Source organism: Mollisia scopiformis (genome assembly GCF_001500285.1).
Source record: "Mollisia scopiformis unplaced genomic scaffold LY89scaffold_9, whole genome shotgun sequence".
In the NCBI taxonomy this organism is placed as follows: domain Eukaryota; kingdom Fungi; phylum Ascomycota; class Leotiomycetes; order Helotiales; family Mollisiaceae; genus Mollisia; species Mollisia scopiformis.
In genome coordinates, this window is record NW_017263589.1 from 1,319,387 (window position 1) to 1,345,062 (window position 25,676).

At 48.1% G+C, this 25,676-nt stretch overlaps 11 protein-coding genes across 11 annotated transcripts; 5 read left to right on the forward strand and 6 right to left on the reverse strand.

Annotated features, from left to right (window-relative positions):
• Positions 1 to 212: 212 nt before the first annotated feature.
• On the reverse strand, positions 213 to 1,184 carry LY89DRAFT_643510 (uncharacterized protein). Its single transcript, XM_018211797.1, has 4 exons — positions 1,105 to 1,184; positions 861 to 1,041; positions 622 to 778; positions 213 to 569 (listed from the first exon to the last, which is right to left on the reverse strand). Exons 1-4 carry the CDS (start codon positions 1,105 to 1,107, stop codon positions 359 to 361), a joined length of 552 nt encoding a protein of 183 aa, XP_018073310.1. The 5' UTR covers positions 1,108 to 1,184; the 3' UTR covers positions 213 to 358.
• Positions 1,185 to 2,018: 834 nt separating this feature from the next.
• LY89DRAFT_683782 (subtilisin-like protein) lies at positions 2,019 to 4,399 on the reverse strand. The gene is made up of 3 exons (XM_018214759.1): positions 3,327 to 4,399; positions 2,747 to 3,278; positions 2,019 to 2,663 (listed from the first exon to the last, which is right to left on the reverse strand). The coding sequence occupies exons 1-3, from the start codon at positions 4,240 to 4,242 to the stop codon at positions 2,312 to 2,314; spliced, it is 1,800 nt and encodes a 599-aa protein (XP_018073311.1). The 5' UTR covers positions 4,243 to 4,399; the 3' UTR covers positions 2,019 to 2,311.
• A 512-nt stretch (positions 4,400 to 4,911) lies between these two features.
• On the reverse strand, positions 4,912 to 7,678 carry LY89DRAFT_780925 (uncharacterized protein). Its single transcript, XM_018222434.1, has 2 exons — positions 6,530 to 7,678; positions 4,912 to 6,485 (listed from the first exon to the last, which is right to left on the reverse strand). The coding sequence occupies exons 1-2, from the start codon at positions 7,624 to 7,626 to the stop codon at positions 5,210 to 5,212; spliced, it is 2,373 nt and encodes a 790-aa protein (XP_018073312.1). The 5' UTR covers positions 7,627 to 7,678; the 3' UTR covers positions 4,912 to 5,209.
• A 710-nt stretch (positions 7,679 to 8,388) lies between these two features.
• Positions 8,389 to 9,849, reverse strand: LY89DRAFT_717455 (uncharacterized protein). Its single transcript, XM_018218349.1, has 2 exons — positions 9,420 to 9,849; positions 8,389 to 9,302 (listed from the first exon to the last, which is right to left on the reverse strand). The coding sequence occupies exons 1-2, from the start codon at positions 9,665 to 9,667 to the stop codon at positions 8,576 to 8,578; spliced, it is 975 nt and encodes a 324-aa protein (XP_018073313.1). The 5' UTR covers positions 9,668 to 9,849; the 3' UTR covers positions 8,389 to 8,575.
• Positions 9,850 to 11,164: 1,315 nt separating this feature from the next.
• LY89DRAFT_732491 (uncharacterized protein) lies at positions 11,165 to 12,538 on the reverse strand (the record flags this gene model as incomplete). Its single annotated transcript, XM_018219685.1, has 5 exons — positions 11,165 to 11,901; positions 11,954 to 12,026; positions 12,081 to 12,253; positions 12,302 to 12,355; positions 12,409 to 12,538. The coding sequence occupies 5 exons, from the start codon at positions 12,536 to 12,538 to the stop codon at positions 11,165 to 11,167; spliced, it is 1,167 nt and encodes a 388-aa protein (XP_018073314.1).
• A 1,262-nt stretch (positions 12,539 to 13,800) lies between these two features.
• LY89DRAFT_508604 (uncharacterized protein) lies at positions 13,801 to 14,205 on the forward strand. Its single transcript, XM_018208054.1, has one exon. The coding sequence runs from the start codon at positions 13,934 to 13,936 to the stop codon at positions 14,156 to 14,158; it is 225 nt and encodes a 74-aa protein (XP_018073315.1). The 5' UTR covers positions 13,801 to 13,933; the 3' UTR covers positions 14,159 to 14,205.
• A 173-nt stretch (positions 14,206 to 14,378) lies between these two features.
• LY89DRAFT_508641 (major facilitator superfamily transporter) lies at positions 14,379 to 16,588 on the forward strand. The gene is made up of 3 exons (XM_018208055.1): positions 14,379 to 14,517; positions 14,585 to 15,096; positions 15,146 to 16,588. Exons 2-3 carry the CDS (start codon positions 14,698 to 14,700, stop codon positions 16,220 to 16,222), a joined length of 1,476 nt encoding a protein of 491 aa, XP_018073316.1. The 5' UTR covers positions 14,379 to 14,517; positions 14,585 to 14,697; the 3' UTR covers positions 16,223 to 16,588.
• Positions 16,589 to 16,629: 41 nt separating this feature from the next.
• On the forward strand, positions 16,630 to 18,808 carry LY89DRAFT_683786 (uncharacterized protein). The gene has a single exon (XM_018214760.1). It carries the CDS (start codon positions 16,955 to 16,957, stop codon positions 18,314 to 18,316), a length of 1,362 nt encoding a protein of 453 aa, XP_018073317.1. The 5' UTR covers positions 16,630 to 16,954; the 3' UTR covers positions 18,317 to 18,808.
• An 823-nt stretch (positions 18,809 to 19,631) lies between these two features.
• Positions 19,632 to 21,100, forward strand: LY89DRAFT_582205 (uncharacterized protein; the record flags this gene model as incomplete). The annotated part of the gene is made up of 10 exons (XM_018209151.1): positions 19,632 to 19,728; positions 19,779 to 19,816; positions 19,879 to 20,008; positions 20,058 to 20,104; positions 20,153 to 20,255; positions 20,309 to 20,334; positions 20,388 to 20,481; positions 20,533 to 20,561; positions 20,611 to 20,691; positions 20,744 to 21,100. The coding sequence occupies 10 exons, from the start codon at positions 19,632 to 19,634 to the stop codon at positions 21,098 to 21,100; spliced, it is 1,002 nt and encodes a 333-aa protein (XP_018073318.1).
• A 500-nt stretch (positions 21,101 to 21,600) lies between these two features.
• LY89DRAFT_643530 (uncharacterized protein) lies at positions 21,601 to 23,385 on the forward strand (the record flags this gene model as incomplete). The annotated part of the gene is given in 3 exon segments (XM_018211798.1): positions 21,601 to 22,594; positions 22,614 to 22,813; positions 22,893 to 23,385. 3 exon segments carry the CDS (start codon positions 21,644 to 21,646, stop codon positions 23,383 to 23,385), a joined length of 1,644 nt encoding a protein of 547 aa, XP_018073319.1. The 5' UTR covers positions 21,601 to 21,643.
• A 150-nt stretch (positions 23,386 to 23,535) lies between these two features.
• On the reverse strand, positions 23,536 to 24,112 carry LY89DRAFT_717460 (uncharacterized protein; the record flags this gene model as incomplete). The annotated part of the gene is made up of 2 exons (XM_018218350.1): positions 23,536 to 23,640; positions 23,734 to 24,112. A coding segment is annotated over one exon (353 nt), but the record flags the coding sequence as incomplete, so codon positions are not given.
• Between the last annotated feature and the right edge of the window lie 1,564 nt (positions 24,113 to 25,676).

Below are 25,676 nucleotides of genomic sequence, written 5' to 3' on the forward strand. Positions count from 1 at the left end.
TCCTACTCTACCCACGGGTGTTCCTAACAAAGCTGAAGTAACTCCACTTTTTATTTTATTTCAATAAAAACTTTTCCTCCGACAAAAACTCTTTTTTTTTGGCATCACTTTTTGCGCATATAGCCATACTATTCTATGAGCAAATGCATTTAAAAAAAGGTAGTGCATTCAAAAGAAATCGTGCATCGAGAAGGCTTGTATTGAGTGCAAGAGTTGAGAGAAGGTTCAGGTTGTAGTTTCATAGCAATCCAAGCTATTTTTGAACTTTAAACGCTCCAAACTTATCATACTATCATGCATGCGAGTTTTATATCCTAAGTTCCTGCCGTAAACCTCAAGTAAACTTTCAAGTCAACCCTCACTCCGTCCCAGGCACAACAGGTCCCACCCCTCCCACACTCCCACTCTCACCCGCACTCCCATCATCCAACCCCGGAATCCCCTCACTCCCAACCCAAACCAACGTATCATACGGCTCACTCACACTCCAAATAACATCAAACCTATCCCCCGGATACGTCGCCCCACCCGGGACGCCCAACGCCTCTACAATCTTGCCCAGGACCCCACTATATCCAAATCAGTAAGATTACCTAGTATTCTCTTCAAATAAGCACATACTGTTCCCAACAAACCAAAACATTCCCCTCCCCCCGATACGCCTTCGCCTTCTCCGCCGCTTCAGCAGCATCATCCCGCTCAATACTCTTATCGACCTTAACGCCCAACTCCTCCGCGAGCGGTTCGATCGTCTCATATGGACGGTCGCGAGATCCATCTGTCACCACACCAACCCTATCAGCCCCTCTCTCCCCTTCATTCCCACCCCCTCCTCTCGAACTTAAAAAGGGAGAAACTACCTTTCTTAGGCCGCTCAGCAACAATACAACCAATATCAAACCCCGAACCCGGCCCAAACACCCGTTTCAAACCCTGCGCACGCTCGAGGCCCTCAGCAGACAGACCATCGGCGTCTTTGCCAGAGGGGAGTTTGGGGGGTTTTTCGCCGTGGCGGATTAGGTAGATTGTTGGTTTTGGGGCCTGGGGGTTGTTGTTGTTGTTAGTTTGCACCGTGATGTTAGATTGACTGGACTGAGGGTTTACCATTATGCGGATTATTGAAGGCTTTTGCCGAGGGTCGTGAAAAGGAAGAAGAATTAAATGTTAAGGAACGTGGGAAGAGGTCAGATATATGTTGATGCTGTGTAACCACCCCTCCACACCCCTCGACACTATTTAGGTATTTGCTCGCGTGACACCTACACGCAGGCATCACGATGACATCAGCTCAGCTCAGCTCAGCTGCACAGCACACACGACACGAGCTGACACAGAGACGTGCAACAAAACCAATGAGGAGTGTTGCACGACAGTTGGTTGGTAGGGCTGAGCTGAGACATTGTCGACGCGAAGAGGGTGTAGAGCTGAAAGAAGCTGTGAGACGAGAAACAACGGCGTTGGATAGATGTGAGACAAACACAAACAGAAAGGGTTGATAGATGAATTAAAATGAGGCGTATAAAACGAAACACACATATACTTACAATAGGATCTCACGAAAGCTTGTCTGTCTCACAAACACCAACTGACAGCGGGGTACAGTAGTGTAAAAAGTTACCCCGCACTAACGCTGGACCCTGAAATCCCTTCATCCCTCCATCTGACTACCAATCAATACAGATCGCGACAGCCAAATGAAACGAAAGAGATATAAAAGATATCAATTGCATCTACACCTGCGTTAGATGTGTTGATTTAACTCATTTAAAAGAGAAGGTGGACGTCTAGTTTTTATGAAGAGGGGAGGGGAGCTATGTATTTAGTAGTGTAGTGCAACTAAGGGGTCACTAAGTTTAGCGAGAACTTTACGTTAGTGAGGTGAAATAGGGGGTTAGCACGAAGCGAGCAAGCGAGTGATGTTTAAACACCAGACAACAGAATATAACACTCCTTTAGTGACGACACTACCTAGAATAGCGAGAACCTTGTGAAATAAGGGGTTGAGCCCGAAGCGAGCGAGCTATGTCTAGACATAATACGACGCAACACTCCTTTAATGAAATATAAGGGTTGAGCTCGAAGCGAGCGAGCGATGTCTGGCCACAAGACAACATAACACAGCACTCCTTTGACAACACTAGCACTGCGAGAATCTTGTGAAATAGGAGGTGGAGCCCGAAGCAAGCGAGCGAACCAATATCTCATTTTCACACAAAGATTCTCAACGCAACATAGTATAAACACCCCATTCCAACTCTATCATTATATATACATATACCCCTCCGCTCTCTCCCCTCTCTCCCCTCCCTCTTTACCAAGCAAGCACTAACTCCACCAACTTCCCAAAATCCGGCGTCCCCAGCCCCGTAACCGGATCCCACCCGACAGTCGCATTCCAGCTCGCCCAGAGTATAACCCCACCCCCCACAATCGGCGCCCCCGTCTGCCCATTCACGCCATTACAGCCCACGCTGCCGCCGCCCGTAATATCGTTCAGCGCTTTGTAGCCAAAGGCGTAGAGGGCCGGGTTGATGAAGCCGAGTTGGCTCTTGCCGGCGCGTAGACGGGCGTCGTTGAGGAGGCCTATGATGCCGGCTGTTACGGGCGCGGCGGCCGATGTGCCGCCGCTGGCGGAGGGTTGGCCGGCGTAGATTACTTGGTACCTGAATCAACCTCTTTGTTAGTTCTGCAGAGAGGAAGAAAGAGAGGAAGAAAGGAGGAAGCAAAGGAGGAAAAGGGAGCTAACCAAGGCGTCAAACTATGCGCCGACACATCTGGGAAGCCTCGCCCCTTGAAATTAGTATACGGCTCATAATACTTCTTCGTCACCGGCGAGATATAGTTCTCTAGATAATTCTCCACAGCCGCGACCTGGTACCACGCCGTCGGGAAATAATTGCTAAACCCGCCACTGCCGTCAACCCACGCGACTTCGGGCGTAGCGGCCTGGGTGCCGCCCACGGCCGTGATATACGGACAGGTGCCGGGGAATTGGGGCGTGAACTGCGTGGTGTTCTTGCCGTCGTTGGAGAGGCATGGCGCCCCAACACCAGTATCGCCCGCGGACTCGAGGACCGTGATGCCGCGGAGGCCGAGGAAGCCGATCATGTTGCAGACGCGGACGGCGTAGGAGTAAGGCACCGTCTGTTCGTCGTCGCCGTAGGAGTTGGAGATTACTTGCGGGAGGGCCGAGTTGGGTTGCGAGAGCAGGTATTGGTAGTAGGGGAGGTAGGGCTCGTTGGAGTTGTCGGCTGCGGTTGGTTCGTCGAGGTTGGGGACTAGAGTGGGTTAGCTTTGTAGTGCTTTTGCTAGTGAGGGATACTTACTGAATGGTGGACTTCCTCCAGTGATGAATTCGGTTACTGGTAAGGGATGGCTGACTCCAATGATATTCTGGACATCCAGATCCGCTTCTCCAATTTGAGCAGTTGTTGCGTTTTGATCATTGGTAGCTCCATTGATCAAGACCACTGAGAAGTTCTGCTGTGGAATATTATACAGAGCTTCATACTGAAATAAATCCGCATACAAAGCAGACTGGTTGAGGAAGCTACCGAATCCAACATGGCTACCAGAATGTGGATCTGGAGTATAATTGCCAATATTGTACAGCTCCTTGATACAAGTCGGCGTAATCGAAGTCTGGCACGACGCGTCCACCGTAACCGAAGAAGACGGAGGATACGTCTTCTCCGTCTCAGTAGCTCTCACATACTTCGGAGCATTTGCAACCGTCTTCCCAAAATACGTCGTCGGCGACACCAAATCGATATACTTCACCAACTCATCCGGAATCGAATACTGCATCGTCCTAATCTTCGACACGGACCCACTCGTAAAGGTCGCAAACGTCGTATTCAGCAACGAGCCCGCATTCTGCACCGTCGTCGCAAACGTGATGAAATGGCCATCTTCCGAGATCTGCGTGACTCCCGAGCTCTTCAGCCATTTCTGCACCGCGAGAACGCCTGCGGGATCAGGCGCAAAGAAGGCGTTGACCTCATCTGCATCCATGTGCTGTCCATATTCAGCATTGCCCGGCGTCGACACAGCTAGCAGCTTCGCTTGCAACTGCTCGATATTTTGCTGCGTTAGTCCAATTGTCAGACTAATGGCCGTATCCGCCGCCGGCAGTGAAGCTTGCGTCCACCCCGCTGGTACCGCAGCTAGTTTCTCGTGGAGGGCAGCCCAGGTGGGGACGATGGCTTGAGACAGCACCAGGAGAGCCGTGGTGGCGTACATGATCGAGATGGAGAGAGAGAAGGAATTGGCGACGAGGAATGGAAGCTCTCCTCCATATTTACATCGGAGGGGGCGTCGCGTGGTATATGTACAAACCACATTACCAGCATTCTTCGCGTGCGCAGCTCTTCCTCTCGCTCGAGATTGCACCTCATTCTGCCCCGCGCTGATCGAGCACAAATGGAAGGTGCACGGAGATGGTTGCCAAGATTTGATGATCAAAGCTTGTCTATCGTCCAGGGCAGCATAGCCGTCCTGCCTATCAGCGTTAGGCTTGGCAGATATGTTTAATCTCGATGCTCGTCCGTTTCGTCACCGCCTTCCTGTTCCTGTCGTTGATCACGAATTGAGGGGAGTGATTGGTGGATGTGCCCGAGATTGGTCAGCGGCTGCTTGGGAGCTGCATATTGCCGTCCCGTTCCCCGAGAGGGGGAGGAGTTGTGTGGAAGAGGCGAGTGATGGCGAGATGAGGTTATCGAGGGCCCACTTTCTTATCAGTAAGTGAATGAGAGGAGGCGAAATGGGCGGAGTGGAGCGGAGGCTCTTTGATGGGTGGAATTGATAGCGGAATCACGGCCCTGGGCGGAACAGTTGAGATGTGCAACAAAACTGACTTAAGAGTAGGTGAATATGTACGTGATCGAACCTAAGAAGTGCCACACAGGAGCAGTGGGACATTAGACATTCATTTATTCTACCATTACCGATGTAGATACAGATGAAGAGCACCGGTTGCCACGTGACTTGTGATTGAATGCATCGAGGTCACCAACGGAACAAGGCCTGTTTCTTGGAGGCGGATTCTCCGCTGCCTGGACGGATTATCTTCCTCACCTGTACCCAGTTCCCTATCCTCTCTCTTATAGCACATTGTCAAGGCAGAAACATCATCCCCCTTTTCACTCGCCTACCCAAGCGAAATGTCTCAGAGAGCATCAACATCTCTCCTCAAACCCACAACTTCCATCTAACCCATCATCCCCCCAACCCCCGTACTAACACTAGGCGGCAAATCTTCTTCCTTCGTCCCCCACTCACTCTCCTCATCTCCCAACATCAACTCCAACGTCCACCCCTCCGAAAAAAACTCATGTCCAATCCAGCTCTTATTATACCCCACCCCATTCAACGTCGCACTCTGCACATACAAACTCGCATTTGCAACAAATCCCACATTGCGGATTGTCGCCACCTTCCCATTCTGCGGATTCGTGAAAGAGATGGATTCGAAGAAAGGAGGCGTGATGAAGTAGACGTTTTGCCCTGGATTAGGGAACAGTCCCGAAAGACAAAAAGCTGTGAATGATGCCATGGCTCCCGTGTCGTCGTTGCCAGGGAGACCGGTGGTCGTGGCGTTGAATTGGGAGGGGATGTAGCTTCGGACCCTATCTGCAGAGAGAGCGGGACGGCCGGCGTAGTGGTACAGGAATACAGTTAGGAACGAGGGTTCGTTGCCGATGTCTGTCAGGCCGCTGGTGTGGAGGAAGTTGAGGCGAGAAATAAAAGCATCGACGCCTCCCCACTGTTTGATAAGTGTTGCGATGTCGTGTGGGACGAAGAATTGATACTCCCAGATCGAGTCTTCGAATGTTTCTTGTGGGTTGTCGGTTAGGGAACAGAATGAATCGAGGGGTGAACAGAGGATGGGATCTTGGTAGCCCCATGTTCCGTTAAGATATTTGGGTTGCAAGAATCCAGTGAAGCCTGTGTCGTTGCCGTTGATGAAACTCTTCGTGTCGGATTTGTATAGATTTTGCCAGTTCGAGGACCTGGAGAGATAGGTTGTGTAGTTACTTAATCCCATAGACTTTGAGAATGTGGAGATACAGAAGTCGTTGTAAGAATACTCGAGTGTGCGGGAAATGCTCCGAGAATTGGTTCCGAATCCGAGATAGTCGTAATCAAGGTAAGGGATGTAGTTGAGTGTCTTCCAGCTCTGAAGACCACCTCGTCCTTCATTCGACCAATCCAGAGGTTCATTTTCAGCATCATTGATCACAGCTTGTAGAGCAAGATTCCAATTTATTGGCGTTGGACCTGTCAAGTTTTTGACATGCGCATCGGTGAGGACCACATCTGCGTTTGATCCGCCTTGAGTGAAGCCTTTGCAAAGACTCATACGGCAATCAGGAAGCCAGCCAAGATGGACATATGTGTCTATCAGGCTACGAACCATCTCAGAAAGCGTGTCTGGATCGATGATAGTCAAGAATGGGAGTTGAGATCGAAAGGCGTCCCAGATACTGCTTGCGTTAGAGAGTTGCAGGAATATTGGGCATTGATTTACCAATAAAAGGAGTCATAGTATGGCTCCGTGCTCTTCCACAGTGGATTTTCTCCCGTATAATTCTGAGGAGACATCATCGTCCTGTACATAGCACTGTAGAAATTTGTAAGAAAACTATCATCCTGCCCACCCGCCTCAATCGTGACACCACCTAATTTCTCCCTCCAAGCATCTTCAGCGCTCGATTGTAAACCATCAAAATCCCAATTCGGACCAGGAATCTCCGTCTCAGCATTCTGACACGCCTGCTCAGGACTGACAAAACTAACCCCAACCCTCGCGCTAATCTCATTCGTCTCCGTCGCCTCAAACCGAATCCAAGCCCCCGCCTGTATATAAAACAAATTAATCCCCCTTGTAACAAACAACTCCTTCGGTTCCGTCCCCGCCCTATTATTAACCCAGATCCCATTATCCTTCACCGTCGCGCCCTCAAAATCAGCACAAAAATGCAACACAAAACTCCCACTCCCAAAACTAGGAATGAACGTCCCATTCCCCATCATCCTGCCAGTCTTCTCATCCAAGATAACCGCAGCATTCTGTCGACTCGCGCTCAGATCCGTCAAATCCAACAGAATCAACGGACTCAACACCGATCCATTGCTGGCTTTCTGATCCGCCGGAAACGTAAACCGATACAACGCCGCATGTCGACTAACCGTCATCTCAGCACTCACCCCACTCACCAAATCCAGCGCAAAATACCCCGGCGTCGCAACCACCGACTCATTCACATAATGCGTCGCCCTGCCCTCTATCAAGAACTCACAATTATCAACCTGATCTTCAGCACACAATTGCGGGAAGAGGGGGAAGTTTCCTAGGGAAGGATTCCCGCCCGTTCCGCTGTCGTGCATGTGCGAGAAGCCGGTCACGTTCGAGCCGTCGGTCGAGAAGCCGCCTGTGTTCTGGCCGTCGACGTCGGCGACTGCTTTGGCCATTCCGTAGGGGAGGGTGGCGCCTGCGAAGACGTTGCCGCCGTTGTTGGTGCCGATGAGTTGGTCGACATATTGGAGGATGTCGGTTTGGGCGGCGGTTTGGAGGGAGAAGACTATGAAGAAGAGGAAGAGCAGTGTAAAGTCTAGATTTCGCATGATTAACGAGTGTTTTGGAAAGGATGGTGGAGTGTAGAGAGAGAGGTGGTTGAACCTAGGTTGATATTAGGCGCGGGGTAAGGTGGATGGATGTACTTTACCTTTATTTGATGAGAAGCTTGTCTTTCGTCATTGGATGTTTGTTACAACGTTGCACATGCAGGAACATGGTAGATCTCGGGTCATTGCGAGTACCGAGACCTTCCTATCCTGGCATGAGAGATTTGCTGGGAAGGCACAGAGTTTATGTCAGGTTTTGAAGGTACTGTAGTCGCTTAGTCAGAGGCTTGGTGGGGGAAGTGCGGGGTCATTCAGCGAGAGACGTCGTGAGACTCTCAACATTACTGTATATTGTGAAAATTGAGATATATTGTTCCAGACTTTGCGGGACATTATGGGGAGCTAAGTGTGTACTACTAAGGGACTGGGGACGCCTGTATCAATTGTTTTCTAAGATATTTCCTTATGAGCAAATGGATGTAGGAAATCTTTTGGGAGACCATGTCTAATTTCAAAATCAATACCTTATACCCAATGAAATTATGGGAAGTCGATTTCATGGAAGACTAGAAAGACACAAAGCAAAGGTACTCAAATCTACTCGCCTTACTCAATACTTCTTCTTGAGAAAGGCTCAGAAGGACGTTCCCCTGTAGAGCCTATTACTTTATTCTGAAAAATTACCTTAGAAAAAATTAATACGGTGTTCACCGTGCATGGAGAAATCTATTTTTAGATATCTTTATTAATTACAGTATGAGTCTTGCTGGTGCCATGCTCTGGTTCTGCTTTACCGGAATCGGTCTCAAAATGTCTTCTTCGCCTCTGAGACATTCTGTCGCCAGCAAAAATAGCAGTTACTGTCCACTCCTGCTTCCCGCATGCTTTATTAGTTCTACAATTCATCTCATGAAATCTCCAGCTTCTTGCCATACAAACAAAAAGATGCCTAATCACTCGCCATCCCAGGATCCCTAGGTTTCCTTCCATTCCAAAGCCCAAATGATCGCTGGGTGCAACCAAAATTACGGTCCACCACGATCGTCGGAATATGCAGCTTTGATCCTTGAGCTTCGTACCATTTCTTGATTCTTAGCTCAAGGACTGTGTATTTAGTGTCCGGCGTCAGAATTTCAGTAGAGATTTGTAGTCTTCGTAAGTTGAGGAACCACTCAAGACCACCTTTCTCAGCACCCTGGCGACCTCCCCACAGTGTTGACAAGTCGGAAACGTATTGAGCGAAAGATTGCTCGACGACTTGCAGAGATCGAATCGAAGCCAGTCCACCGGGTAGTTCTTGGTCGATGTACGCCAGCCACTTGTTCATCCAAGAATTGTAGAGGTAATGTGGTGCAATTATGAGAGAGTCTCGAGCAGGGGCGAAGCAGAATGGTCGGTCTTGAACTTTAGCCCGACCCGCCTTGATTTCGGGAACGTCGCTCTGGAAGAGAACGACGTATTGAGAGAGCGCCTCTTTTCTGCTCTCGTGGTTAACGCTCAATGCGATAGGCATGGGTCGCTGAATCAATTGGATGTATTTCCGTGCAAACCTGTCAGGGAATTGGAAGGCTTCGTGATCCCGACCAACCAGGTCGAAGACACTTTCGACGAAGGCACCGTCTACCCCATAACCTGTCTCCAAGTTGACATGTCGGCCTGGTGGAAAAGTCTCACGCCTGTTGATAAGTCGGTATACATTCTGTAGGATGGAGAAAAGGAGAGAAGTGGAACGTTGTCGGAAAATCAGAGCGTAATCCAAAGTATCTTCGGAACAAATTTAATATTAGACGTACCAAATCTTCAATCTCAGTTCAACTGGAAGTTTGGCGAACTGGTGGAAGTAGACGAGGTCCTGTCCTTCTTGCTCGTACTGCTCTGGTGCAGGACCAGGAAGCTCGCTGACGGAGATCGATGCATCGGTGCTCGACTTGGTCGACTGGTTGCGCGTGGTGGCAGCAGAGCCAGCAGTGGTCTCTTCTGTTGTTTGGAGGGCCAAGTTCTCCTCACACGACTTGTTCAGGCTCTCCATTGTGGAACCCATAGCGAACTGTATGAAGAATGAGTTTGTTTGATGTGATTATGCTTTGAGGCGTAATGTCGATGGAGAGTATTGTTCCGAGCGCAATCGCGGATCGTAGCCTAAGAATTTGCGAGACGTTTCTCAGTAATCCTGTTATCTTAGAAGTTGTGGACACAGAGTCGTGCAGTGAGGGTGATGTCATAAGAATCTGGTGTTAAGGAAGGTGCGGTGGAGAGTTGGAGAAAGCGGAAGGAGCACTGGAGATATAGCTTAGCTGTAGGCACACTAGCCATACTTTAATTATTGCCCACTAGCGGAACCGAAAGGAGACACTGAATTGATATTGAAATATTCCGTCTTATCTGCAAGAAGATGCGGTTGGTACTACAGCTGTGGCCACTAATTAATTCTTCTTGGGGGCTCTGGTCACTTGATCTATGTTGTCTGGAAAATGAAGGTAAGAGCTGAGGCCAGCGGGAGCGGCCCACCCCACCATTTTACACCAAAACACCCCTTTTGCAAAATAGTATATTATTACAATGCTTTAATAAAAAAATAATAAAAAACGAATTGAGATCAAATTAGTATTAAAATTTTATTTTGTACGATTCAGAAATCGAATTAAAAGGAAATTATAGAAACGGTACGTAGCTAAAGTAGAAGATTTTCTAAAAATTCAAAATTTACATATAAATTAAGCGATTTCACTTCTTTTTTACCCCTCCTCTCTCTTTACCTCTAAACAACTCTTGCAAAATGCATTATAAAATTTTGTGTTCTTTATATAATTAACTTTATATAAATTTTAATTCGAATCTTTAATTTTATAGAATTTTATAAGAAGGTTGTAAAAATATAATTTAATAAAAGAGGCGCGTTTTGGTGTAAAATGGCGAGTGGGCCGTTCGCGGTGGCCCCAACTCTTACATTATTGGAGATACAGATACCCTGGCTCTAGAAGCGACAGCCAGAAGCCTGGAGCAAGGCAGTCATTTATGATTTGCAAGTGGAATCGAGAGGGTAGTTCGAGGTAGAGAACGGCGGTAATACAAGTACTGTAATGAAAAAGGCGGCTTTTCGTCCGCTGTTTAAACAATTGAAAGCCGTCCCTGTCGAGTCATCAGATCAGATCTGGTGCATGGATCGTATGACGGTCATGAACTGTCTTTGATTCTACGCCCTTTGCATGTGGTCTCTAAAGCAACGTCAAGTTATAAATGAGCTGTCACAGGTCACCTGCAGCTAGACATGTAATTCTGCATTTGGATACTTTGATTCAAGAACGACAGATGCAAGAAATGTAAAAATTCTAGAATATGGAATAAATCAAAAAGTATAATTATACAAGTGCCATCTATTGCTTTATGGTCGAGAGAATGGTCATGAAAAGAGCCCACCGAGACCACCCAACCCTGGTACTTCCCACCCCAAGCGCCAAAATCAGATTACCTCCAAGCCCCAAACTTAATCTCTCTTATCTATCAACCAGCTCGTCCGTGCTGTTTCCACTCCCGCTCCTTACAACATCCGCGATGTCATCTCCGTCATCCACTGTCCTCGGCCCACTTTCCATCTCAACCACCTGCGCAACCGTAGCCTTGGATTCGTCGTCCTCTCAGCGCCTCTCGCCTTCTTCAATCCCCCACCACTACCACTATCCAATCGATACAAATCATCATCTACGTCCCTCGCAGAAATATGCGTAGTAACTTGACCATCTTTGCTATTAGCACCACTGTACATCTCGAACGTATGCAGTTTATCGACTAACGAATGAGGACTCAACGGGTCTAGAGCCGATGCAGCAAGACCACGGTTGCCATTGACAGGTTGAAGTGAGGCCGAATGACCGGCTGAGGAGCCCGATCCATTGCTATTCTTGCTGGTAACCCAATGCAAAACCAACACCGACAACAGAATATCCGCATTGCAACACATCAAGCATATCCACGCTGCTTCTCCTTTCAACACCATCAGTACCGTCAGATTAACCACCGAACTCGTCAAGGTAGCGAGAGAACCGACGAAAGAACGAATGGCGATGGTTCGGAGCAAGCTGTTTGGAGAGTTTTTGTAGGAGTAGAGGGTTCGTAGAGGGAGGACGAAGAGGAGTGTTAGGTAGAGGTTCACGATTGCGTCGAAGATGATCAAGGGCAGCATCGCACGAGCTTCCATTCCGATCAAACAAGTTCCATCGGCATGAAAGTAGGCGATCCTGTAGACGAAGTTGAGGACAACCACTATGCAGTATGGCACTAAGGGAGGGAATTAGTTAATGTGAATGATGGGGAGATGAGAGAGAGGTACGTAGCATGGCAAAACAGTTGAAGCAGTAGAGTTTAGATTTGAGTCGTGGTGTTTGGACGCGGCGGATAATATACTGGAGAAATTTTATTAACAATTGGTTGCCGAAGAGATGAAGAGTGAGACTCACTACTTTCTCAACGAGGAAGTAATATATCAATACTTTCGTAGACATGTAGCAGACAAGACATAGCAAGATCGCTGATGAGCAAATCGCTTGGGTGGAGTTCAGGCCAAAGCCGTGTTCCAATATAGCGGTCGTGAAGATGAAGACCATTGAGTCCGTGTATATTGCCAGAACCACTGTGCCTTGCGTTAATAATGCTCTCAGAGACGTCTACGCATACTTACGCCATCTTGTCAAAGGGATCTTAGACCAGTCTTTGGTTGACTGTATTCTTCTCGCTATGGAATTGTTAGAGTTTAACTCTCCTGGACGAGAGTATAATTAAACTTACTTAAACAGACTGCTAATACTGCAAATGTGAACATGGACAAAATCGTAGAAACAACGAGCCCCGCAGTAGGTATCTCTGCAGGAACATGCTGGAGCAGGTCCTGGCGCAGAGACTGCTTCACCACAGCCATCATTATCGTACGACTTCTAACAAAATCATTCGAATGGGCGTTCGGCGGCTTGCTGGGGCCTTTGCCATGTGTATATATTCGTGCATCTTCATGAGTTCTGACTCGAATAGATCGAAGCACAGACTTGTGCCGTCCCACAAGAACAGCTGGATCGAGTTCCTAAAAATAAAGTTCTATATGGCTGGGCACGCTAAAACACTTGTTTCTAAAGTGCTAAAGGATTCTCACAGGGGAATCCGGCCCACGGGGAATGATCGACATGTGCCCCGCGGTGGCCCGTTGAATGCGTGCGTCCCGACTCGCTGGAATATATGAGGCTTTTCAGCCACGAGTACATCTCGATGTCGCGGAAGGCGAACAATTCGCCATTCGAGATCTCGCGTCTTCAATGAAAAATCTCGATTTATGCCTTAACGTTCTCTAGAATAGACCACGGATATTGTTCGAGAAAAGGAGCAGACCATCGAAGATGAGGTGATATTCTGGAATGAACAAAGTTCAGGAAGCGGGCTTGCCGGTTTCGAATTCCCAATGTGTTTTCTCTACCCCGGCACTTCGAGTGCTGATGTTCGAGCCTGGGAATGAGACGCGCATTCAGTAGATCACTCTCTCTTGGGGTAGAGTTCTTTGCGAGCTTTGAAGACTGCTTATATGATACATAATTGCGTATGATCTGCCGCGAAACCCGCCTGAAGAGCAAAGTCACTCGACTGCTGGAGACAATGTAAATGATGAAGCTTCGAACTCAAAAAGCAATGGTCAGTAGCTCAGTGAGTCCTGAGCACACGGGAAGATACCACAGATAATTTGAGAAACCAACGCAAGGAATATCGAGGCGCTCGAGCTAACATATCCGCCCGCATCCAGATCTTCGGGAATCGTTGGTGGATCTTCCCCGACGATGGTCTTCGCAGGTGGCGCTTGCTTGTCAGAGACTCAGAGCCCGTGATTCCAATTCTAATTGACAAGTGGGCCTGAGCCGGTCCGTCCACTGCTGTGGAGATGGACCGCTTCATGGCCCGTGATGTAGTTCCTCATATACACAGAAGGCTGAAAACAACGAGTCAGGTCCAGGCTGGGCTAGCGCTGGCTGAGTCATCGGTGCCAAACTGCTGAAGCTCATGAAGTACTTTCCCTCTTTCCACTAGCTGGGTAGGTTATGATTTTCGCATCTTACAAAGTATGCGAACGCTGTTGACCCAGTGGGCAAGGCATCTTCCGTGTCAATTGGATCTCAATCACGCAATTTGATCTTCTTGCGTTTTGTTGAAGCGTACCTAAACTCTCTGAACGAGAGCGAGAGCGGCACGGATACGGAGTAACTGCCTGGAGCTCACTCCGCTTTCAGACTTTGGGAAGGCTGTCAAAAGTTTGGCCAGTGCCAAGACCATAACCATGTTTTCTTTTCTGTTTGCTGGTGCTGTGCTACTGGAACACCAAGTTCCAGGCTACCAGGTTCTCACGTTCTTGGTACCTGAATGTTACTCCATTGGATGCCTTCACGACGCAAGGTCATGTTTTCCGCATGTTATCAATTACATTAAAGACAGTACAGTCATCTCGATCATTTCAGAATTAAGAATGACCGAGTCACCACGATACTTTGATCCGATAAGATAATATCGGCTCTTGATCAAGCCGTTGACTGCAGGCAGAAATTCTACGATTGGCGCAAGTTTGATGACTGTCTCCATCGCGATATCGCTATGTGGGATCAAAGTAAACCTTGAACTTTGTGTTCTCGGATATCGGAGTTCAAAATGCGAAGTACGAGAAGCTTGAGATTATAAATATCCAACCATCGAACCATAATCGCAGCTTGTATCATCCTTCTTCTGCGGTTATGCTGTATTTGTCCGGTACCGTACTTATCTGGGAAGGTATACATGTCACCGTTACACGACAGACGCCTCCCAACAATTACTCGCCGAACACCAGAAGTACCGACGCGAGCTCAATCTATGATATCATCGACAGTGGTTGGAGAGCCTCCTCAATGCAGCTTTATCATCTACGGACGTCCCCAACGGGGCTGACTTCAAGTAGTACACGAAACGAGAGAAACATGTAGAAGAGAAGTCTTCAGATGTATATCAGAGCAGTGATGAGGATGATACCTTAGTAGGAACATCTCATATTTCCATCATTACGTAGCTAAGATGTCATTTGAGGTTACTTGGAATGGCAACGATGATCCTAACGATCCTTACAACTGGCCATTCGCCCGATGCATGGCCATGACAACATTGATCTCTGTTGGAGGTTTGGTCTCGACAATGTCGACTAGTATGATGGCTCCTGCTCTTACTCAAATCAGTACAGACCTTGGTCTCGGAGCCTCTGCTACTCAACTAGCACTCTCAATATATCTCTTGGCCTTTGTGTTTGGACCATTCATCATAGCTCCATTTTCAGAGATGTATGGAAGAAAACCTGCTTGGCTATTCTGCCATGTATGGTACATTTTCTGGAACGCTTTATGTCCTGTCAACAAATCGAAAGGTATCTTGATCGCAGGTCGTTTCCTGTCTGGGTTCGGTGGAAGTGTTGGTATAGCAGTAAGTCTGCTACCAATAATACCAAGTCGAATGCTAAGCTTCACCACAGATCGCATCTGCCACAACAGCAGATCTCTGGCGACCCAGCCAACGGGGAGTCTCCCTTTCCATCGTCACCTTTGCACCATTTCTTGGGGCAGCAATAGGTCCCATACTGGGCGGAACCATAACCCAACACGTCGGCTGGCCTTGGCTCTTCTGGACCGTCTCTCTCTTCGACTCATCTATCCTCTTTCTGTCTCTCTTCCTCGTTCATGAATCCTATGCCCCAGTCCTCCTCTCCCGCAAAGCCGCCAAGCTCCGGAAATCAACAGGCAACCCTCTATACTCGACCCAATTCGAGCGCTCGCACCCCACCCTCGGAAAAAAGCTCATGGTGTCCTTCACGCGTCCCATAAAAGTATTAGTCACCCGACCAATAATCCAATTCATGTCCCTCCTCCTCGCCTACAACTTCGGCATCTACTGTCTCGCTCTCGCCACATTCGCCAACATCTTCGCAGACAAATACCACCAGACCGAATCCCAGCGAGGCTTAAACTACATCGCCATCGCATTAGGTTCCACAATCGCAACTCAAGTCGGAGGCCCAGTAACAGATCGTGTCTGGGCTCATCTCAAAGGCAAAGCAAGTGGAAAAGTAGTCCCCGAATACCGCGTCCCACTCATGATCCCCGGGACTCTGCTTACTCCTATTGGACTCTTCTTGTATGGCTGGTCAGCGGAACGTCACTGGCACTGGATCGTGACCGATATTGGGGCGGCGATATTCAGTGGGGGTATCATGATGGGTTCTAATGCTATGTATGCGTACCTCATTGATGAATTTGCTGAGCATGCTGCGAGCGCGAATGCGGCGGCCAGATCCTGGACTAATGTGATGGGATTTGTGTTTCCGATTTTTGCTCCGAGTTTGTATCAGAGGTTTGGGTATGGATGGGGGAATAGCTTGTTGGCTTTCATTTATTTGGGTTTGGGGATTCCGGCTCCGTTGATTTTGTGGAGATATGGGGAGAGGTTGAGGGCTTTGGGAAAACCGGTGGAGATGATGTTAAATGGATCTGCGGAGACTGTGGATACGATGCAGACGACGCAGGGCTTGGAAAAGGCTGATGAGAAGCGCTAATCGCTCTTTCTGGTTGTCTCCATCCGAGTCTTATACGAGGTACGAAGTCACGATTTCACGGAAATGGGTATAATTTTACAGGAGTACTGATAAGTAGTACAAGGCTTATGGTTATATAATAGCAACTTAACGGCAATGGCAATATCTAGCATTGACAATGATGATTGAACTAACCACCTCCTTGTCTCTCGCTTCTAGAAGTGACACAACTTTCTCTTATTCAAGAACTTTTCGTGGTGCAGCGACATGATTAGAGCTCATTTGAACATCAAGCAAGCCATCTCACATTCGAGCAAAGAACCAGGCTTGACAAGCTAGGTACCTGTTGTAGGTATGGAGTCACGTTTCTTGGCATCAAGAACGCGGCCACGCTACAGTAAGCTAGCGCGCTTTATGGCTTTCAGTGACGCGACACAACGCGATGTAACGCTTCCCCTGTGCTAAAATTTATATATCATCTGCGAGACATCGCATTGAATGGCTGATACTTTACGACTATTTTGGACGAAAGCTTTACTCGAGAATCTCAAAGTCGAATTGGACGAAAACCTTTGGCCTAGCTACACATAACGACCTTCTTTAAATACTGATAGTTGAGCGCAACAACCGCTCTCTGCAGCGAACAAGGAAAAGCTAATCCTCACCTGAAACTTGCGAATATGGCATGCAGCATACCTTATTGTTGAACAGCCGAGAATTCGTCGCAGATCCAGAAAGCGTTTGCCCGCCGAGATGGATGAAGCGAAACATGACTTCAAATCTTCGCACGGCAAGTTTTATGCTATGCCTGGTCGTGTGGAACGAGTTGAAGGATCCTCTCTCCAGGCCATGTTCTTACCAAAACTCCAGCCTGAAGGACGAAGATTAATAAACGCCTGCTATCGTGATCAGTTCGTCCGTGGCCAACTGAAGCACTATGGTGTTGAGGTAGACGAAAATAAAATGTCTGGAAATGGAGCTCTTCTATTGAAGGAAGTTCTCCAAGCTGGAAAATGCGCAAAGGTTCCCGACCATATTATCGCAGTACGCGAGCAGTTGCATGCAAGATGGCTCAGCAGACAAACTCCTCAGCAACTCTCCCGCTCTCCTGAGTTTGTCATGGACAAGTACTTCTTGTCTTTCGGGCACCCGGATCGTACGAAAACGACTGCAGTTGTTGGTATACCCCTAGATCGCAACAGTTCATATTGCTGGGCCGATCAGATGCGAGAAGCTGCCAGCAAGGTCGCAGATCTATACCATGAGACGGGCTTTGGGCCTGAGACACAAACCATTTTCATGGGCTGGGATCCAGTAGCTGTGAGGAAAGCAGCAGAGAGCCATGCTGCGAAGGAGGCGAAGCCGCTTCGTGCCAAGAAAGATGAGCGAGAGTACAAGCGTAAAGCACTTCATTCGGAGTATATGGATACTCTCAAGCTGAGGAAAGCATCTGAGAACCCGGAGACATTTTCACCAGTCGGTAGCTATATGGTCGATTGCAAAGAGGTTGAAAAGGGCTTTCTGGTTCAGCCAACAGACCTAAGTATTGACATATGCGAGACCAAGGAACCTGGGATGTTCAAAGCTTGCTTCGACTTCGGAGTTCTTGTGGGAGTCATGATCATCAGTGTGGACAAGAACGCCCTCGAGCAGTACATCTCTCGGCTGGATCGTGAGTCTGAGTCTGACGGCAATGATAATCGAGAATACGACGACGACGACGACGACGACGACGAGGATGAGTACGCCATTGACAGCGACAGAAAGTCAACCATACCCGCTAAGAGGAAAGCTGAAACTCTCCGAGGCCGAGGTCGCCCACCGAAGAAGCCAAAGACAGGAGTTGCGCAGCCACGTGTGTATCAAATAAGATTGAAATGCCGCGAGACGGAGGGCATGATTCACGCTACAGCTGAGAGAGGGTCCATCAGATTCAAGGACGATATATTTTCAGGCTTCATAGGAAGGGCCAATCTCCCCGGGGTGGACGATGGGGTACGCTTTAGTGCGCGCAAGATTTCCGATACGCCTGCTCGTCGACGTGCCGGAGAAGGCTCATGGGCCGACTACTCAGAACGAGCGTACGGGTATGCCTATGTTAATCGATGGCACTAGCTCGCAGATTTGTCTGAAGTGGTCGCAGACTTACTAAGAGTCTCGTCAACTCAACGGACATGTTCAATAGTGCATTTACGCAGGCGTCGAATCGTAATGGGATCGTGGATCGTCTCAAACCTGCAGATGCAAATATGGTCGACATATCGAGTCGGCTTATAGACCAGGATACGATTGCTCAAGGTTGACAATGACAATAGCAGCACGATATGTGAGAAACTGTAGGACGGAGATGTAGTCATAGTACCTATCGAATGTTTTTACCTTACTCTCTTTTGGGGATACCGAACAAACACAAGCAGGCGGGTAGCATTCGCTCTGGGAGCAAAACTTTGACCCGTTACAAATTTGTTACTTCGGCAAGAACTGCGATGTTAGCAAGCTACACACATGGACATCTTCCCTTGGCCGAAATCATGAGCTCGACAGAAGTCGCCTGGAATGCGGGCTTCGAGTTGATCCTGAGTTTCACCAGAATCTAGCTCAGATGTGACAAAGCTTGTATAGAGCACAAGCACTGTAACGCAGCTTGACACTGGCTCTGATCTAGACTCTCATACATCTCTCCACATATTCCTTAATTCGTTCAATTGAAGCTTCTGTCTAGCCCTAGGTTGGTAAGGATCATTTTAGCCAAGCGAGCCGACCCCTCGTGCAGCTTCCCCATTCCCGTTTTCCCCGACGGCACTCGTCTCCGGGACGGAATTTCCCAATAGCGACGAGTGTTGATCTTAGCTTGTTCCTGTGCAATTTGAACATTTGGGGAGCTTCAGATGTGGGGATATTCCGAACAAGCAAGTCATGGTTGAGTTCGCCAACTGCCGCTTAGTCTTAAAAATATCTTCAAATGGTGGAGACGAGAAATATTTTTCCACTGTTGAATCTTTACTGTGTTCGCTCGGTTCTCGGCGGACTCGACCGCAAATTCGAGATTTGGGGTGGCCATGTGGCATGAAATAGATTGCGGATATATTGCGAGACCTTGGCAAGTCATGAGTCTACCTCTTTATGACCACCGGAAGGTGGCGACCGAAGTCTTGATCTTCTATCTCTTCCTGTATTAAATTTATGTTTATGCAATTGTATTTTCTATTGGTGCGTTCTCTATGAAATAAGATGAATTAGGTCGAAAACGTGGAGTGTGGGGAACTGGTGATGCGGCTGCTCTCCCGAAGTAGTGGTATGTCTTCAAGGCTCTAGATTGCTCGTAAAGTAGATACTTGTTTATCTTCCTGTCATTCCCTGTCTACATTCCGTAGATTTCTCTTTCGTGCTCAAATCGACTCCATCAATTTATTGTCACTCTCTCGCTACAATGAGGAACCAAGCACTTCTTTGTCTGGCGGCTCTCTTCTCAGCTGCGTCAGCGCATACAATCTTCGTGCAACTTGAGTCAGCCGGTACCACGTATCGTAAGCCTTTCTCTCTCTCGCACATAATAGACGAGGCTGATAAATTCTAGCCATCAATTACGGCATACGAGATCCAACTTATGACGGCGTAAGTACATGAGCTGGATGATTATCTGAGTCTAAAATCAGCAAGCTGAAACGTACACAAAGCCAATCACAGATGTCACAACCAACGACGTAGCATGCAATGGCGGACCAAATCCAACAACAGCCTCGCCATACGTGATCAATGTCAATGCTGGAGACACTGTGCAAGCAACATGGAGGCACACATTGACAAGTGCGCTTCCTTCTCGAAAAATTGTCAAACAACCACTGATCGGGCATAGGCACTGCTGCGAATGATGCCGTCTACGTAATTGATCCAAGTCACAAGGTTAGTCGCTGGACGAGCATTGCAAAAGTACGAAACTGATGTTCGAAGGGCCCGGTCATGGCATATATGAAGAAGGTAACGAACGCTACATCTGATGTTGGATATGGAGATGGATGGTTCAAGATATCCGAAGCAGGGCTGAACGTTGCAAGTAAGCTCTTCACAAGTTAAACTACAAAAGAACTTGCTAACAAGTCGTGATAGCTCAAGATTGGGCCACCACCGATCTGGTCGGTCTCCTTTTTTCTCGTTTGGTTTTGATGCCATCAACTGATACATGTAGATCGCCAACGCGGGTGTCCAAAACATCCAGATTCCTTCGTGCATTGAAAATGGACAATATCTTCTTCGAGCTGAACTGATTGCTCTTCATGCCGGTATGGTTACCTTCTCGGTCTCACCGAAATCCTTACTCACGGTTGTTATAGCATCGTCTTACCCAGGGGCTCAACTCTACGTATGTCCTCTAATCGAACAACATAAGTCAAAGACTTACCTATCATCAGATGGAATGTGCACAAATTAACGTATCAGGAGGCTCCGGAACAGCAACACCGTCAACTGTATCTTTCCCAGGTACATACGCAGTTAGTCTCCCACTCTCCTATCCATCCTCTCTCCCCAACTGACCAAACCAAGGGCACCGATCCCGGAATCCTAATCAACATCTACCAAACCCTAACAACGTACCAAATTCCTGGTCCCACACCTCTCGTCTGTGGTGCAGGAGGTGCTCCCGCATCCTCATCTTCCTCTCCTGCATCAAGTTCCAAAGCCGCTTCGTCTTCAGCTAAAGCATCAACAACACTAGCGACGAGCACGAAAGTCTCGAGTACCCCAGTGGCAAGCGCTACTGGGGCGACTGCGCCACTTTATGGACAGTGTGGTGGAACGGGGTGGACTGGGGCGACGACTTGTGCGAGTGGGACGTGTAAGGCTAGCGGTGCTTATTATAGTGAGTGTTGGTCTGTTGTGGAGGGATTGAGAGGGTACTAATGTGTGGATTTAGGTCAGTGTTTGCCATGAGTTAACGTGGGTTGAACGTGAGGGACATTTTGAGGAGTGGGTCTCTAGTAGAGCGAGGTGAACATTTGGTGTGGATCTCTATGGGTGCGATTTCTTGTATATAGTTGTTGGTCAGCACTGTATGTACCTGCTTGAGATAAAGGTTATGTTTTGTGACATATCACTATCTCGATGGAAACTATAACTTTTTCGTCTCCTAATAGACACCGGGTATTTGCGGTGGTGAGTGTAAGTGGGAGTCTTACTTGATGGCAAGTCAACTTAGCACTGAGTTGGCGAATGTATTTTTAAATAGCTCGGTGAGTGAAAGATCTGAAGCATTCCAATATTTTTCTGTACGGCGAAGTCAAAAGGCTGCCTGTTCTGCGCCGCACGCCCAATTGAGGATTAGTCCCTCGCTTAGGGGAGATGCCTATATTTCACGACCTCACTTCACACCTCTCTCATCGTTTTCACCCTTTTCCGTATAAGCTTGCTGATACTACACTATCATAGCCACATATTCATCTCATCATGGACATCTACTGGAAAGATGAAGATCTCAACACATCCTTCGCCAAACACTCCCTCTCAAAACTCATCAGCTCCTACCTAGAACCAGTCAACCCCCATGATGCTATCACCAAAACCATCCGCTTAGTACACCTGTTACTCCTCTCCAACCACATCCCACAAGCTCACGAACTCCTCACTGCCGTATACAAACACGCTCCCGCCATTGTTCCCCCAACCCCGCACCAGGACCCCCCACTCAAATATACGCCCCTCACACTCGAGTATTTATGGCAAACGCACCAAGAAACATGTCCCCGCCCCGAAAACTTACCTCCATTCCGACGCTCGTGCAGTCACAAATGCGCATCTGACGAAGCGCATATCGCCCACGGACAATGGGGCAAATACCGCGAATGTACTCGCACGGGCTGGATGCTCGAACACTGCCATCTCCCAGAACCAGAAGATCCTCATCTTTGGAAAGAGAGCGACGATCCACGCATGCTAGCTATGTGCGCGAGGCTTCTTGCGAAGGATAAGACGCAGGGAGAGTATCCTCCGGAAGAGCGACTGCGGGAAGCGCTTGAGGCGGCGAAGAAACTCTATGCACAGCCTCAGGTTTGTGTTTCCGAGTGGGATTATAAGGAGGCGAGAGCGGAGGGGAAGTATAGACATTCTGCTTTGTTGTATAGGAGGTTGGTTGTTGAGGTTGCGATTCGTGTTGGGGAGTTGGAGACTGCGGCTGAGATGATGGGTTTGGGGTTGAGGATTGATGGGTTTGCGACGGGTTCGGAATTAGATGTTTATCTGATGATGCCGGGGATCTATGATGTTTTGCCTTTGCTGGCTGAACGTGGAAAAGAGGGAAACCCATTTTTAATTGGAGAGGAAGTAGCTGATGAGATGGTGAGAGAAATTGTTGCGACCTTGGAATTGCGAGCGACGAAAGGAAGGCAGTGGTCTCAGGCAGTGGTCTCTGGCACCCGAGAAAGTTGGCTGGGAAGAGTTATTGAATAGACTTGCTCAAGGGGCATGGAAAGTAAATAGGAAGGAGTACAAGCAAATGGAGGTGAAGTCTGCTGAAGGTATTCTGTACGAGCCTGCCAGTGAGGAGGAGATTCAACGTGCCGAAAAGAAGTGTGGAGAGCTGCCAGAGGATTTCAAAGACATGATTCGGGTTGCCAACGGGTAAGTGGTCCCAGAGGTATCCTCGAGCTAACGAGTGTTGGACTGCCCCTATATCAAGAACATATCTGAATAAATCCAGCTTCAAAGGAGGATATCATCTCTTTGGTGGTGGTCTCTTGGGTCTTGACGGCATGCATGTGGCGCACGGAGACGACATAACCGACTGCCGTCTGAGAGACCAATATCCAGCAGGTTCAATGTTACAACTCGAATCAGGAAATGAAGACTGTGATGGATTCACGCATTACATCATCACTCCTGCTGCATACAAAGCGCGCGCCATTGAGCAAGGTCAGGAGATTGAAGAAGGAGAGTACATGTACTGGCACTGGGCTTATTGGCAGGGAGGTGGTGCAAATTGCTGGAAATCTGTTAGAGACTTTGTTGCAAGTTGCGTAGAGGAGGTGGAGGGTATGGTTGAGAGGGGCGAGAGGGCGAACGATGAGGATGATGAGGATGATGAGGACCAAGATTCTGATTCGGACGAAGAAGACGAAGAAGATGAGGACGAGGAATCCGACGAAGACAGCGGCTGGACAGCAAGAAGGAGAGTAATCTCGGACCTAACCTGAAATATGAAGTTGTAAGGGCTACTTCAGAATTTGATAAATACAGGTTAACAGGTGAGGAAAGTCAATAACCCAGCTTGAGCAAACATTTCACAGCCCTCCGAAAGTATTCACAGCACAGCTAAAGAACATCGAAGCTGCTGAATCCTTCTGAACTTCCTCTGAAGTCTCTGATCACGTTCTTGCCCGCCAGACTCAATTTCCGTCTTTGAACCTCAGCGAGCGGTCGCTGCTCTGGCTTGAGCAGAGCCCCGAGTTCTGAATGCTCATGAGTCAGCTGGACTTTGCTCAGTGGTCCTCTTCCGGCTTTTTACGGATCGGCTCTAGTCGCAAAAGAATGAAGGTGCTTACCTCGAAATTCCTAAACCAAAGTCTTGTTAATTGTACTGCTGGTTCTGCCGGTTGATTTCGTCTTGTCTGTCTCTCGCATCCTGCGCATCTTGTTCCCTCCTTCTCCTATCTTCATCTTCTCGAGTCTGGCGGAATAAATCATCGGCCTGTTGCCTTCTCCATTCTCGATCATCATCTACTCCATTTGAGGTGTTGTCACGACGTGAATGTCCAGAAGATGATGGGTAAGAGCCGCTTCTACGACCACCACCGCAGGCCTTGGCAACACAGTACCCGAAGATACAGCATATGATCAAAGATCCTATTCCCCCGCCGATTCCGCCCCATGGTAGTCCGTTGCCGGTCTGGATCGGCGAGGAGTTGTTCACGCTGGAATAGGCTACCAGATATATCCATCAGCACAGCCATTTTTTTCCCAGGTCAAACTCTGCCAACATACCAATTCCTGGTTTAGGTAGAGAGCGAAACCAGGTTGCAGGTACACCAGTACCGCAATACAGCCCTTGCGTAGCGACATCCTCCACACCCATCGGATAGATGAAGTCCGTCTTGCAGGTTTCAAGAGGCGCGCATGTACTCGTTGCTCCCAGCCCGAGGAGCACAGTATCTCCACTACAAGAGGTATAAATCGAGCAGGACGCAGCGGTCGGGCAACATGCTGCGACAGTCGACTGGTCCGAAAACGTCGATCCAGCTTCGCATGAACCTATGGAATCTAGGTGATGTTAGCTGGGTTTAATTTATAGGTGACTTCAATGTCTGATGACATACAGACTGGTGTCCCAGAGAAGAAATCCCCCTCCACGCTTCCCCAACCGAAAAATGCAGGGTCGGTTGATGTTTGCGCAGAAGCGGTGATAGTAGGTGTTGAAGTCAGTGTGGGTGCAACAGTAGTAGGATTACCTGAACTAGTCACGGTCTGAAGAGTGGAAGTTAAACTCATGGTAAGGGCCTGAAAAAGAATCAATTCAGCAAATGAGAGACTCAAAGACGTCGCCTACATAAATTATACTTTGAGAAAGTTGCAGTCAAGGCGAAGTTCGGCATCGAGAGATTTATGTCCCCTATTCACACAGCCTCACCTATCTTCTGCATGATCAATAATTTCTCATTCAGCTAGCTTGTCTTCATTTTGGGGAAGGGTTTCAACGAGGATGGAACTTATTCGTCAAGTGTGAATATGAGGCTGGATTGACTCGTCGCTTGGCTGGTTTGGCTGAAAATGGCTTTATTAGAAGCGAGCCGATTTGGTCACATTGATAAGAGTAATAAAAAAGACTAATAGCATACGAAGAAGGAAAAGTAAGGCTGCAGAAAGATAAAAATCATGAACAATCATTTGATACATAACATCGTAAGATTTTCTTCAAGTCTATTAATAGAGTATTCGTCCGTACACCCGACTAACTATAGAGCAAGAGGCTCGTGAAAGCGAATATATTAGGTTGCGGCCTAAGGCCCAACTGGTAGCCAGGCAGGATACTTTGTAGTTGTACGGAGTACGCTGCTTTGAGATTAATTAGATTTAGTCTTCAAGGGATTTTGTCTGGGTTCCTGAGGAGTCGACTTGGTCTCCCAAGATGTAGTCGGGTAAGATTGGCAACTTTGCACGACAGTTATGATATGATTAGTGACTAAAAGCGAGAGCAGAAAGATGACTAAACAATCTAAGTAGAGGTTGAAACGAGGTAAATGTAAGGTAATACTTAGCAGAAGAGACGACGCTGACTAATCGCGTTGGAAATGGAAGTCAACATGAAGAAATATCGTCCAAAACTTCTATGAAAGTCTCTCTTAACACCCAAGAAACACCACACGTGCTCACCACAAACGACCACGGATCAACCCATTCTCATCGATCCGCAACCTCATCAAGACATCAACCCCTCAAACCGCCCACACGTGCCTCATTTCCCTCTTCTTCTTGTTCCTCCATCCGCACC